The sequence below is a fragment of the Montipora capricornis genome, chromosome 12, assembly GCF_036669925.1.
Source record: "Montipora capricornis isolate CH-2021 chromosome 12, ASM3666992v2, whole genome shotgun sequence".
Lineage (NCBI taxonomy): Eukaryota > Metazoa > Cnidaria > Anthozoa > Scleractinia > Acroporidae > Montipora > Montipora capricornis.
In genome coordinates, this window is record NC_090894.1 from 28,083,098 (window position 1) to 28,096,723 (window position 13,626).

Below are 13,626 nucleotides of genomic sequence, written 5' to 3' on the forward strand. Positions count from 1 at the left end.
CATATACGGAAGGCACTTGGCGTCATATGTGGGGCTTGTGGACGAAAGCAAATTAGATAATCCACTCTTCACACTCTTGATGTAGTGCATTGTTGTTGTAGATCCTTCGTCAAGATCCGGTATTTATGTTTTCTTAAGCTAGTCCTTACTCACACAGTTATATATAGGTGGATAGCGTTATCTATTGGACGAACGCTACCACGTCAATTGAACCACGCGCAAGCGCTCTACCTTCCGGAAATGGGTTGCCTGGGGACGACAAAATGGGGACATTGACAGAAAGACTGGGTTCATCCGGGAGCCTTTCTTCATCTTGAAGGACCCGTATATAGGCTCAACTCGACAACGTGCTCACCGCCATCTTGTCGTTTGGGAACGTCTATCGCAACTCCAGAAATTATGTCGGGCTTGGGAAGATACCCTCTGAACATTCCTTCTCTCTCTGAAGCGTTGTTAGGTTCTTCTAGCCAGAGAAGAGACCGCTTGGATTATGACTTCGATGACAGGCGTTTCAGAGAACGTGAAAGAGATCGCAGAGATGTCGACGATTACAGACGAGATAGTAGCGGGTCGAGAGGACGAACTTCCAGGGATAGATATTCCCCTGAGGTAGGGTTTGTCGTGTAAATGATTAGGTTTCTTCGTATTAGTCGCTACAATTAAGAAGAATGGTTGTTAAACAACAGTGTTGGAGATGTGTTGAAGTGAAATCTTTTGAAGACGCACAGACATGAGTGCATGTGTTCCGTTTGGCGCAAGTCAAGTCCAGTAAGGACATCCGCACTCCAGCTGTCTAAATAACATCAGCATTATCGTTGGTAATTTATAGCCTCTGGACTATTTGACCTATAAATATGTTATTTTTCCTTGGAATAGCGAATTTCCTTTAAAAACATAAAATTTTTCCATCCATCAATATTGAACTGGCGAAATATCAAGTGAAGTGCAAATTTTCTGTTGTAATTAGATATGCAATAGTTTAGGTCACCTGCACCCTACTAGACAGTGTTATTTTCGCCATCATGTGCAAGACAAAAGCTGGAAGGCCTCCTAGGTTCTATGTTTGCACTTAAGTCCCAAGCCTGAAAGAACAGGGATTAGCTAGAATGGCCAGTGTTGTTACCCTCTACCGTAAGCTTATCACCAACTGGTAAAAAAAGGTAAAGTCACTGCTTACGAGCCAGAAGGCCCAATGGGCCAGCGCTTATCTCCGGTTTCCGTATCATGAAGCGACTAGGAGTATTTATAATCCCCCCTGGATGGGATGCTAGTCCATCGTAGGGTTACCCCCAGCATTACGCCGGTACCCATTTATACACCTGGGTGGAGAGAGGCACAGTGAGAGTAAAGTCTCTTGCCCAAGAACACAACACAATGTCCCCGGCCAGGCCTGAACCCGGACCACTCGATCCGGAGTCTAGCGCACTAACCATGAGGCCACCGTGCCTCCCACTACACAGTTATGGATGACATTGTTACTTGTTTGCTAACACAAAGGAGTTCATACTGCATTTTGTTGACATCCTGATAAGCACATCCTAAACAGTCACTGATGGCATTGCATTGTGGTTACAAAGATCACGGTAATAAGTTCACTTATTTTTCAATGAAGCGATGACACCTAGGTCATTTTGATAATACTTAAAGTACTTACAACAATTTTGGTCCCCGTGAACTTGTGTTCCCTTTACTTTGCAGCCTAGTATACTTAAATTACACGCAGGTTCAGTTCTAATAACATTGTAGGATTCAAACTGAGTTTTTCAAAGTTGTTTTTTTTCTTTTTTGGTTCTATAAGCTTGTGCTGTGTATTTCCATCATCCCTTTATACAAAATCCAATAATTCCACAATTTTTAAAAGGTCTATTCATATAAAATTCTGTTGCCATAATTTTAAAGCACCCAAGGGGTATTACACTTAAGTTTTGTTGTGAGGCCTTGTGATGCTACAATTTACTTCATTTTTTGTGTGTTTGAGAATTCCAGGGACGGGGAAGTTAGATTGAGATTGAGTTAGATTAGCTCAATAGATGTCCTTTTAAATCCGTGAAAGCCATCAGACATTTCCACTTATTTGCCTTAGGCATAGGAAAGACTCCCCAACATTTTCTCATGTTTAACACAAGGTGAACTTTGTTAAGTCCCAGAATCATATTATTACCTTCCTTTCTTAGATGTCATTTATCAGTTAGGGACAGAATATTTTTGCCCAACCTTTTTGCTTCGTTACAATTTATGCACGTGTATTCATGAATTAGCTTCTTTGATTTGTATCGTTGTGGCTTGTAGTTCAAAGTTGCTAACATCTGATCTCTGGATTTACCCCTTCCAATGATGCTGTACCATAAAGAAGTGGTTTCCATAGGGTCATGTAATACACATGCCTGAACATTATGAATTTAAGCTTGTGCTGTGTGGTACATTTTGTTTGGTACAATTGACAGCTCCTGTAAGCATTGGAACTGTAAGTTTGTTATGCTAACCAGTGTTGCATACAGCTGTACTTAAAGCACAGGTGTTTTTTTTAGTTTTCATTGGATGCCATCTGTTTCTGGCTAGTTTTGGTCAAAATGTTTAGGGCGCTTAGGCTTGGTGATGTTTATAGCCATTACTAGATACTTAAAGCTTCTGGGCTCCTTTTGTTTTTTTTTGTTCCAGACCATCTGCTTCAACTTGGCCATCACCCATGTTTAAAATAAAATACATTTATTGTGTCCATAGTGGTTGTTTTTATGCAGCAGGAATACACACACAGAACCCAGCAGCTAGTGACTCCAGTTCTCAGGTTCAAAGACCCTTATTAACAGCCTTGACGGAATCATTTGTGCATTAAAGCTTGTCTGTTCAACTGTCATTGGGTTCTGAAAAAAGGCAATAACATGTTTTTAGGGTCTGCATTTTGCCAAGAATGAACATTGCTTTGAATGCTTATTATACTGATCTCATTCTTGCCTGTGTTTTGTCACTTTATACACAGCCTTCGTATTCATCCTTTCTTGATGATCAGCATCAGGATGTTGTGAGTTATCCTTTAGGACACTTGGGCAGCTCCAGATCAGATCGCAGCAGCAACAGGAATGACAGGAATCGCAGTCAGAATAACCGTGACCGCTATCGCAACAATAACAGCAACAACAATCGGTCGCAAAGCAGCAGGGGTCCTGCAAACCAGGGTCCGGGAATCTTGGGTGCTAAACCTGGAGATCGTGCAATTCCAGAATTGCCAGCAAACCCTTTGCAAGTTCCAGGTCTGTTGTTGCAAACTGCCTTTGATCAATCATGAATTCCATGTTTTATATTCCATATTTTGCATTTTCCTTAAATGCAAGTTCAACCATGAAAATTGCCTGCAAACACCGCAGTGACATCGTTTCTTCCGCAAGAGTTCAGAAACCTTCTCTAATGCCGGTGGTTGCGTAGACAGGCCCTGTGTATTTTTCTTGAAATCTAAGTGTGAAATCTGTTACAGTGTGGTGTACACTGTGTTAATGGTAAAATCATTGAGCTGCAAAACAGTGGAAACGTCATTCATGCGCTTTTGTACCTTGCTTAGCAGTTTATACAACTTGTTGAGGATTTACTTGTCCCAAAGACATTCCCTTGCATAATGCCAATCCTGTGCATACACCTTACATACCTCCTATGCAACAACTAGAAAAGTCAAACCTTTATCACCTTTTGAAATCCCTGTGTTTCTTCTTGTGTCTTATACATGTACTTAAATTTATCTGTTGTGGTTTTGTTGTTGCTGCAAATACCTTTGGCAAATGACCTTTGCTTTTCTTGATGCATCCGGTGAATAAAGATGTGCCAAGAACTCTGCCATGGAAGAGTTTGAACTCAACACTTGAACAAATAATTAGTACATTTTATAGGCTTATTTCAAGCCTATAAAGTCAGCAGACTGTGCAAAGACTTTGTCAACTTTGTGCTTGCATAGTGAATGCAAGATGTACAGTATGCCTATTTCTGTTGGCATAACAAAATATTCTTCTGTGATCATGTCTATGTGATGGTCCTCTATTAGCCTCATCGTTATGGCATTTGAACTTAGTAGAGACACATCTTACCTGTAAGTTGGGTGAATAGTTATTTCTTTTGCAAACTGTAGCAAACACTGGAGAATACTTCAATGAGAATGCACCTTTTTAACTTAGCCTATATTTCTTAGCAAAATAGCACTATAAACTCTTTCAGTTCTTAACAACGATGACACCATGTATACAAGTACTGAACCAGATCATGGATCACCCTAACTGTATCTGAAATTTGGATTCTAAGTTATCACTATCTCAATGTTAGGTTTCTAATGCAAGTTTGTCAACAACATATGTTTCCCTCTTGAGAATACACAACAGTGTGTTCATCTTTGACTGCCTTTGGCTTCAAGTGTTCTTGACCCATAGCATCAACAACATTTTCCATACCTCATTTTCAGCAAAAAGACATGCACTCAAGGGATCAAATTGATTCAATGACAGATGGTCAAATTGCAAACTTTGCATCTATTAAGAGACAACTAACAGTGACGCCTACACCCTGATTATGCCAAGGCATTTAATTGCATGGGAGTTTTGTAATTCTGGTTTCCAAATATCTAGATAAGTGACAGTTTTCTATCAAAAATCTGACAGAGCAGCCACCAGACTATCAAATTTTTGGAGATGAACTATTACCGAGCTCAGATTGCTCTGTGCAGACTCCTCTTAAACATCTGCATCTTGCATTCAAGATATCCTCGGTTCAGTGTTACATCAGTCTACCAAGAGATTCTTCTCTGATTCCATTTGTCTACTTGACGTTTTGGAAAAAAAACTTAGAAAACATAATGCTGTTGAAACTGAGTTGTGCAATGTGATCCTTGTGTCTTCTCGGCACACTTATGTCCACTCATGGCAAAAAAAACTTGTTCTTAAAGTGTCACTTGAATCGCAAATTGAGCAGCAGTCTTTGGATTGTCTTTTTGGAATGGTGTCAGGGATTAAAGAAGTGTTTTTGACAAGCCTTGTAAAGTAGCAGCCTTGAGAAAAGCATACATTGAGCATTAAGCAATAACAAACCTACAAAATTATGCCAGTTGATATTTAGGCGGTTTTGGAGCAAGTGGTACAGCTTGGCAGTGCTGCTGGAGGAGAGCAAAAATAGATTCAAGATTCACTGATTGTTTGTAGGATTGTGTTAGACTCTAGGCAGTCATCCTACAGTTGTCAGATCTAGTACACAGTAATAAAAATATTAGTACTTCGCCAGCAACCAAAGGTGCTTGTTAGCGATAATCATTCACAAACTGCCAGTAACTACCATTTTCGATCACTGGTCTCATTGGTGTGAAGAAGGGAAGTGCTGTCATCCAGATAAGGTACCATCCAATAAATGAGTGCTATCACAGGCACTTAACTTATCCACTTTATAGGTATTCCGTCAGTAGATACTGGCTACCCTAACAGTAACTTGTGCCAGGGGTGTGTATTTACATAGCTACTCGTTTATTTGGCATATCTCAGGCTTGATAAATCCCTCTTTATCTTCAAGCGAAGATGTGTGTACGCCTGAGAATTTGAAATACTTTTGATTTTTTTCTCTCAACATACGTGGAAAGTCGCCGAAGAATATCAAAAAGAGAATTAATGAAATAACACCCTTAAATTTAAGGTCATTTTACTGGTGGATAGCTGATAAAAAAATATTTGATGTCTATCAACATGAATGCCTGTAAAAGATAAAAAAGATCCCCTTAAAACCAAAACACCCAACCTTGACTAAAGTGGCAGGTAAGTTGTTACAATCACCGTGGATCAATAGGCCCTTTTTCGAAATATCAATGCTCAGCTTGATAGTGAGGGCGAAAACAATAAACTCGTTGGAATGAATGTGAAAAATATTTACGTCATCCACTTTCCTTTGTCTTTGTCCTCTAAACTACTCTTTCAAGCTAAATTTTAATTATCGAAAAAGGCCTATTTCTGACAAAAATGGAGCTTTTTCACACTTTGCTATATTAATTCCACCCTAGGACAACTTCACTTACAATTACAAAGACTGGCTGATTATTTACAAACAAAAAGTAAACCTTATAGACCTAATTTAAAAAAAAATTAAAAGAAGCCACTAAAATATGCAGAGCATTACACATTACTTACTTTCTCTTTACAGACAAAAGAGGTTACATAAGGTTTTTTAGTTACTTTGGTACATTTAACCAGGTGTTTCTCAACAGTGTCAAGCTCATTGAAATTGGCTGTACTGAAGAAAACAAAAAACGTGGACTATTCATAAAATGTTATGATGACTTTTTAACATGGAGTTCTTCCTTTTTCATTTTGTTTTGCATTTCAAGAGCGGTACAAAATACAAGTATAATTAACTGTCCAGCAAGTAGTTTCAAAGGGTTCTCTAAGGAATCTTTTGTATGGATCTAAGAAGGGGTGACATTCACTCTGAACCTTTGGTAGGATTATCAATCTGTGTCCTCGCCGATGTTGTGCAAAATACCGAGATGATCTCTAGGTATGATGGACAAAGTACAAAATAAAGAAGGATACGTGTGACACATATCTACCAGGGATATTCACCATACAAAGCAGGCTATAAAGTTGAGGTGTTGAGTTCAAATTCTTCATTCAAAACTAATAAATTGTTGTGTGTACATGTCTCTTTGATACTGTGTGTCTAGATTCTAGCAGGGTCGTTGCTTACATGTATGTAGTTTGTTCTTTCTTCTCAAGTTGTTAAATCATCTGTGTCTTGTGAGAAATGTTTTGTTTATTGAAACTAACGTATTGTTGCATGATGCAGCATTAGGAATGGGAGGAACTGGACTAGGGACAGGTCTGACAGCCCAGTTGGCACAACAACAGCAGCAGCTAATGGCCATGGTGCAGACTCAGTCACTACTGGCAGCCATGCAAGCACAGGCGAATGCCAATGCTCAAGCCCAGGTGCAAGCCAGGGTGAAGCCCAACATGGCCTCTCCAATGGGACTGCTACCGACCCCTCTGATACCAAGGAATCAATCGAGAGACATGCAGCGGCAAGGTCGCAAACGCGGCAGGGATGACAGCTTTGGCAGAGGAGGGAACTATGGAAACAAGAGGGAGCGTTTTGATAACAACCGCAGACAACAAGGAGGAAACCAACGAAATAACCAGCAACAGAACAGAGGCAGACAAAACCAGCAGAATCAACAAGCCAAGAAGACTGTAATACCTGAAAAGGTGAAGGAAGAGAAAAAGGAAGTTGCTGAGGATGGAGAGAAGGTTAAGGAAGAGGAGGAAGAAGATGAACAAGAAGAAACTGCTCAAGGTACAACATCGTTATTTGAGGAGCTCTTAGACCCCTGGCGTTGTTGGAAATTATTTGGAGATCATTTCTCCTGAGCATCACATCTGTATGTCACAGGGTTCGTACGCGTCTTGAAAACCCTTGAATTTTGAGAGTTCATTTTCAAGGCCTTGAAAGTCTTTAAAAATCTCTGCTCTTCATTCCTGGTCCTTGGAAGTCCTTGAATTTTTTCTGACCCACATTTTTAATCTTTGAAAACTTAAAAGGGATCAGCCACTCAAGTCATGTCATACAAACGTGACGAGCTGTGGGAGCGAGAATCATTACCAGTGCCTTTGCATTCTTTTCAGGCATGTACGGTATGGAAAACGAGCAAGAATTGTATTCTCAGACTATTTCCATGGGTAAATTCTTCGACATAAATAAAAAAGAAGTCCTTGAAATTTCAAAAGTTGGCCCTTGAAAGTCATTGAAAGTCCTTGAGAAGTCCTTGAATTTTTGGTCTAAAAAAGTGTACGAACCCTGATGTCAGATCCTTTGATAAAAAGCATTGGCTTAAAGGGGACGCCTTTGAGTGGACACCGGGGAGTGTCCACCATTGTCAAGTAGGGGCAGTCGTGGCTTAGTTGGCTAGTGCGCGGCTTTGGGAGCGAGAGGTCCCCAGTTCGATCCTCGGTGACTTAAACATCTGTTTCTACTTTCCTCTGATCCGTGTAGCTATATCTTAAAATCTCCTTAAAACGGAGGACTGACAGAGGAAGGGGGGTAAAGGGCGCATCGTCGGCTGCCATTGATGCCAGCCTCATAGCTGAAGGAACTGCCGTTGTTAAATAAAGTTACTTTACCTTTTTATTTCTTTTAAGTAAAATTGTCTGGTGTTGCAGTAAAATCTGTAATTCTCACTCTGAGAAGGGAAAGGTTTATGTATAAATGTTATTCAAATATGGAAATATGAATGCTAATAATTTTATGAAAAGGGTCCATCGTTATCAAAAATCTTGTTTTAATGACTACTTGCAATGTAATAACCAATAGTGAGCCTGAGGTCGTTACAGCACAATCTCAAACTCAGGGATGTAGATAATAGCCGGAAGCCGGGAAAATTACCCGGCTGTGAATGCGATTTTTCCGGCTGTAAAGCACTTCTTCTTTCTCCAAGATGTTTTTAAATGTTGTGAGAAGATTTTTGTTTATTTATTTCGTTTGTTTACACCTTCATTGCTGTCTTACCTGAACTGAAAGGATTGTAAACACTCCATTTAGTGCGACGATCGCATCATTTGCATTTCATCGTCCATTTTGCAGGCTCAATGGGCAGCGGTATTTGTATTTCATGTATGCGAAATAATGAATGCCAAATTGCGTATCTCTGACGGTTGAAATATTATTGCTTTATAATGTCGGGAAAAAGAAAGAAAAATGATTCTGAGGCCGTTGGTATAATGAAATTTTTTAAGTCTACCGAAAGAAACACGCTACGTTCTAAGGAACCAACTGACATTGCTGAAAGAAGCTGAATTACGGGAAAAATTTAAACAAATGTTACCTGATAAGTCTGTCCTGAATGCCCTTGATTTTGCCCCCAAAATCAAGGAAAATGCATCTCCGAGAGTACGCATTTTCAAAATTTCCCAGGGGGGCCCCCGGACCCCCCTAGGTATAGCGTGCCAAAGGCACGCTAGGGTGGGCCTTCGGCCAAATACCCGCCTATCATTGCTAGATTCCCGCCTGCTAAAAACTTTAGCTACATCCCTGAAACTGAGGCCTTGCGGTATCACTCTGTCAATACAGCTAGGCCGATATTTGAGATTTTGCTGTAATGATCATACGGTCAAGGTTATTAAGTTGTGGCTTACAAAATTTGCATAATCCATAATCGGCATGTGGGCATTACAGGAGAATAATGCCCTTGCTCTTAGCCAATCACAGTGTGTGTTATATCGGCCAGAAACAGTAGCCATGTTTTAGTATCACCCAACTAGTCAGACAGAAAAGGCAATAGTAAAGTTAGCAAATGCAAGTTGAAGAAATCTTTATTTGGGAATTTAATGAAAGAAAATGTCGTGCTTTTCGCTACTCAAGGACTGCATTAATTAAAATGCAGTATTTGCATTAGTCCATTAGTTGGGTGATACTAATAATAGTTATTTACAGAACCATTCTTTGGTGGAAACATCTGCGTTAAGGTTTAAGCATTTATCATTTATCAATTACAGAGCATAGTGACTTTTTGTTAAGACTTAGAGAGGGCTTGATTTTCCTTGATAAGTTCAGTTTCATGATTGCAAAACAATTGGGAAAGGGAGGGGATTTTAGTTTTCGATCTTTGGCCTTTATTTTTCAATTTTTTGTGGGTTTGTCTGAAGGTCACATTGAAGCTTTTGTCTTCTGCACCACACAAAAGAAAATTAATGCATTACGAGAAACTGCAATGATTTCATGTGAGAATGTGTCACAGTTATACAAGCAACTTAAGCAATGGGAGAGAAGCTGGAATGCTGGAAGGGCTTTAACTAGGGAGAAATGACTAAGGAGTGATTGCAGGAAAAAAAGTGGCAAAGTTAAATGGAGATACAATTGATAGCAACATTCATTTGTCTGGTGTACAATTATTTCTGTAGGTGATGAAGAAACTGAGGAAGCTAATTCCTCACAAGAGGAAGAGAAACCAGTGAAAGAAGTTAATGAAAGCAAACCTGATGTCGAATTTAATGACCGTCCTTTGCCAAAGGCAGTCAACTTCATTGGAGAGGATGTTGACGCTTTGATGATTTCTCTGTTTGACAAGAAAAGGGCCAAATACATCTGCCAGCAGTGCAAGATCATTTGCAATATACCCACGGTATGTAAGTAGGAAAGAGAGAAGTGGTCCTCACGCTTGACTGGACAATTAAAGGCGCATTTACACGACATAGGAAAATGGCACAGCTCTGATAAAAAGTGGAGTGGATCGGTTCCAATAATCTCTGTAAAAAAAAATGAACTTTTATCCGTTTCGCTACACGACCATAGGCACCTATGGTCCCATCGCAGAATGGATAAAACTTCATTGTTTCTTTACAAAAATGGTTCATGGAACTTCCCTCTGTCATGTAAGCGCACCTTAAAACAATAATTATTGTCCCTTATAAAATTAATGTAGACACATGCGTCTTAAATTAGATTCTAACTCATGACCTCTGGGAGTTGCACTTACGTGTATCTGGACAGTTTAAGCAAATGTCTCTTATAAACATCTGAAAAATTCAGTATGTATGTAGTTGTTGTGCACTGTAATTGAGCAGAGAAAGGCTTGTATTATGACCCTTCAAGCTAAAGATTGCAGGCATAACCATGCAATGGTGCTTTTCAGTTGTATGTGTTCCTTTTGTCAAATTAAGGTGCAGTGTATTGCACATTTTCCCTTTATTTGTATCAGTTACATGACTGATAAACACCTAGTTACTACATATAATCATGTATTATTGTGCTAATGTTTCTCAGAGTTTTCACAAGCATCTTCTTGGAAAGAGACATGCTCGGACTATATTGGAAAAGCAAGGAAAAGAACTTGATGTCGAAGAGTTCAAAAATTTTTCTATGGTAAGAAAATGGAATATATCACATTCCAAAATTTAAACTTGAGCTTTCTTGTTGTCTTTAGCAAAGTGCGTTGTTTTGAATTGTAAAATGCACGAGTGTCTGATTTCAGAGGTGGGTTGGCACTCTTACTTGTGCCCTATGTTTTCTGGACTTAAAAATGTGTGTCAGTGATATAACGCTGGACAGGGGACCTTGCAATACTCTAGTTGCCAATCGGACTGTTTTGCAGGGAGAAACAATTCTCAAGCTTCCCAAAAATGTCAGCCAAAGATGTGAAGCAACTCACTAGATACATGTACTAGATTTCAAAATGTTTTGTAGATAAGTGGTAGTATTTAGGAGTGAACATTAATTTATACTGTCGTTATCTGACAATGTTAGGGAATTACTCCTGTGAAGAATTCAGAGGAGGACACCATTTCATCAGAGACAAGATCAGAGGAAAAAGGCAAAGAGGAAGTGCCTCAATTGTCCAGTCCGTCCTCCCAGCAGTCCAGCTCAGATGTTGAGATACATGTAAATGCAGACTTTGTCAAGTACACCTGTGATACAAGGAAAACAGCCAAGAAGGAAGGGAACATCATAACCATATCATCTGTCACAGAGTCACGTGTCAAGATTGATGGTTTCACCAGTGGAAGAAACATGTTAGGTAATGAGGTGTTTTGCGGTTTTGTTAGAATCCATCTTCCAATATTGCCCAACATGGCCTCTCACCACCTGGTTACAATTTTATATTCCAATAAATAATTGAAAACAAGCATCTGTATTTTTGACGCTAGTGAGGCTAATTGACACAAAGATAAGAGAATATTTGTTGGCGGCCATTTTTGCATTTGGTCAATTGTTGGTAGATTTAAAACTTCATGTTCAATCATCTTGATTTGAAAACTTTTGTGGGGGGTGGGGGGGGGGGTGGAGTTGCCCCCAGACCTCCTTAGAGGAAAGTATTCTTTGTGACTTGATCGCGATAGGGGTGGGGTATCTTACATTGTTTAAGTATTTTTCACAGAATCATTATATACTATCAACAATGACTCTTAATTCGGATTCCAAACAATGGAGTAACCATCGTAAGCAAGTAATGATGTTTTGGGCTTGGTATTGTTTTCTGGTCTCATTTTATGTACAGTTATCTTTGTCACACACCGCGGTCAAACGTCTGAGCATGCGCGAGAAATTGTATTTGAGGCAACTCTGTCTATTTCAAAACACTGGCAGAGAAGGGAATGGAGATCTAATCTCCGATAACAATGAACTTATTGTTAAAAATAATCACAGGCTGAGGCTTCCAAAATTGCCTATAAGGAACTTTGAAATAGAACCATCACTCCACCAACTGCTCAGCTGAAATTTAACACTAAATTTGTTGATGATGTCTTAGAATGGAAGGAGATTTACAGCTTGCCTTTTCGCGCTACCTTGGATACAAAATCGCGTGAATTTCAGTACAAATTGCTCAACAGATCTTTGGTAACAAATGCTTTTTTGTTCAAAGTTGGACTTTAGTGGAGATATGGACGAATCCCTCGAGCACCTTATTACATCTTGTCATTATTTTGGGCAAATACAAAGTACAATAATGTGCAATGGTACCACTGCTGTACGTATATGTGAGAAAAAATTGTTTACAATGTAAAAAAGATGAAGAGGTGTATGTGTAAGTGAGTGTAGTAGGGTAGTAAGTGAGAGTAGTGTGTAGTAAAATTGTATGTAAAACTGGAAATCAATAAATATCATTAAAATACACAAAAAAAATGCGCGAGAAATTGCAGGAACATAGAACAGCATTTGTCCTCGGCAAGTATCAAATTTCTGTGGCTTAGACAAATCCACGATCCCTCCGGTGTATCTTCAGCTCTCGACAACGCTTTATCGACCCTCCTGAGCTGCTGTTCTCAACACTTTTTTTCCTGTCCGCGTTCTCGCTTCCTTTATACATCTTCGGGTGGTCACGCTCAGTGACAATGACAGTAAACAAATCGCAGTGGCGACAAGCTTTCTTATGTCGACCGTTTTAACACTAAGAACTTTTTAAGTGAAGGTCAAAAAAATTTAGTGAACTCGGAAAATAAAGAAAATTTATCAAACTATCGACTGTTAAAACGAAACCCTTCCGTTTGCAGTACTTCGCTTCACTTTAGCAAATTAATCACTGTCATTCAATATTTTTTTCGCGTAACAACGGTTCTGCAATGGTTTCAATGAAGTTTGCGCGGGAAATTTTCGCGGCCGGCGACCGGGTACGAGTGCATTGCGCATGCTCTTGCGTTTGACCGCGGTTAATCTTTGTCAGGAGGTATTTATCATCATGAAGTGAAAATCCAATCGACAGATTAACGACCAGTGACCACATCTATTACTCTCAGTGAACGTTCTGTGTGTCCTGTAGTATTCCAAGAGCAAGTCTGGTGATACTCCTTGAAGCTTTTTGGACATTATACAGTATCAAATGAAAATAGGACGTCTCAGTTGTAGCTGTACAATGAAATGCAGCACATTATCCTCAGAAGCTAAGTCATTGCTGATCATAGCTTTGTTTAAGTGCTGTTTTCTTTCTTTGTACTGTTTATCAGGTTGTGAGTTTGTCAAAGCAGTGTCTGGATTCAACTGTCGCCTTTGCAAGAGCTTTATCCGCTGTGGGGGTGATGTGATCCAGCACATCAAGGGAAAGAAACATCAAATTAAGTACAATGTAAGTAACACATTCAAAAACCATTCTTGACAGCAACAGCATTGCCATTCTGCTATTTTCAACGCCTA

At 39.5% G+C, this 13,626-nt stretch overlaps 1 protein-coding gene across 2 annotated transcripts in view; it reads left to right on the forward strand.

Moving 5' to 3' along the window:
- Nucleotides 1-327: 327 nt before the first annotated feature.
- The window catches only part of LOC138027970 (DNA ligase 1-like), an 18,306-nt gene continuing 5,007 nt past the window's right edge, over nt 328-13,626 (forward strand). Inside the window, exons 1-7 of one of the 2 annotated variants that reach the window (XM_068875604.1) lie at nt 328-609; nt 2,978-3,248; nt 6,796-7,302; nt 9,903-10,123; nt 10,765-10,863; nt 11,245-11,515; nt 13,440-13,558. In XM_068875604.1, the coding sequence (XP_068731705.1) occupies nt 400-609; nt 2,978-3,248; nt 6,796-7,302; nt 9,903-10,123; nt 10,765-10,863; nt 11,245-11,515; nt 13,440-13,558 (1,698 nt within the window). In that variant the 5' untranslated portion in view covers nt 328-399. The remainder of the gene's footprint in view (nt 610-2,977; nt 3,249-6,795; nt 7,303-9,902; nt 10,124-10,764; nt 10,864-11,244; nt 11,516-13,439; nt 13,559-13,626) is intronic. The other variant, XM_068875605.1, reaches the window with a different exon arrangement.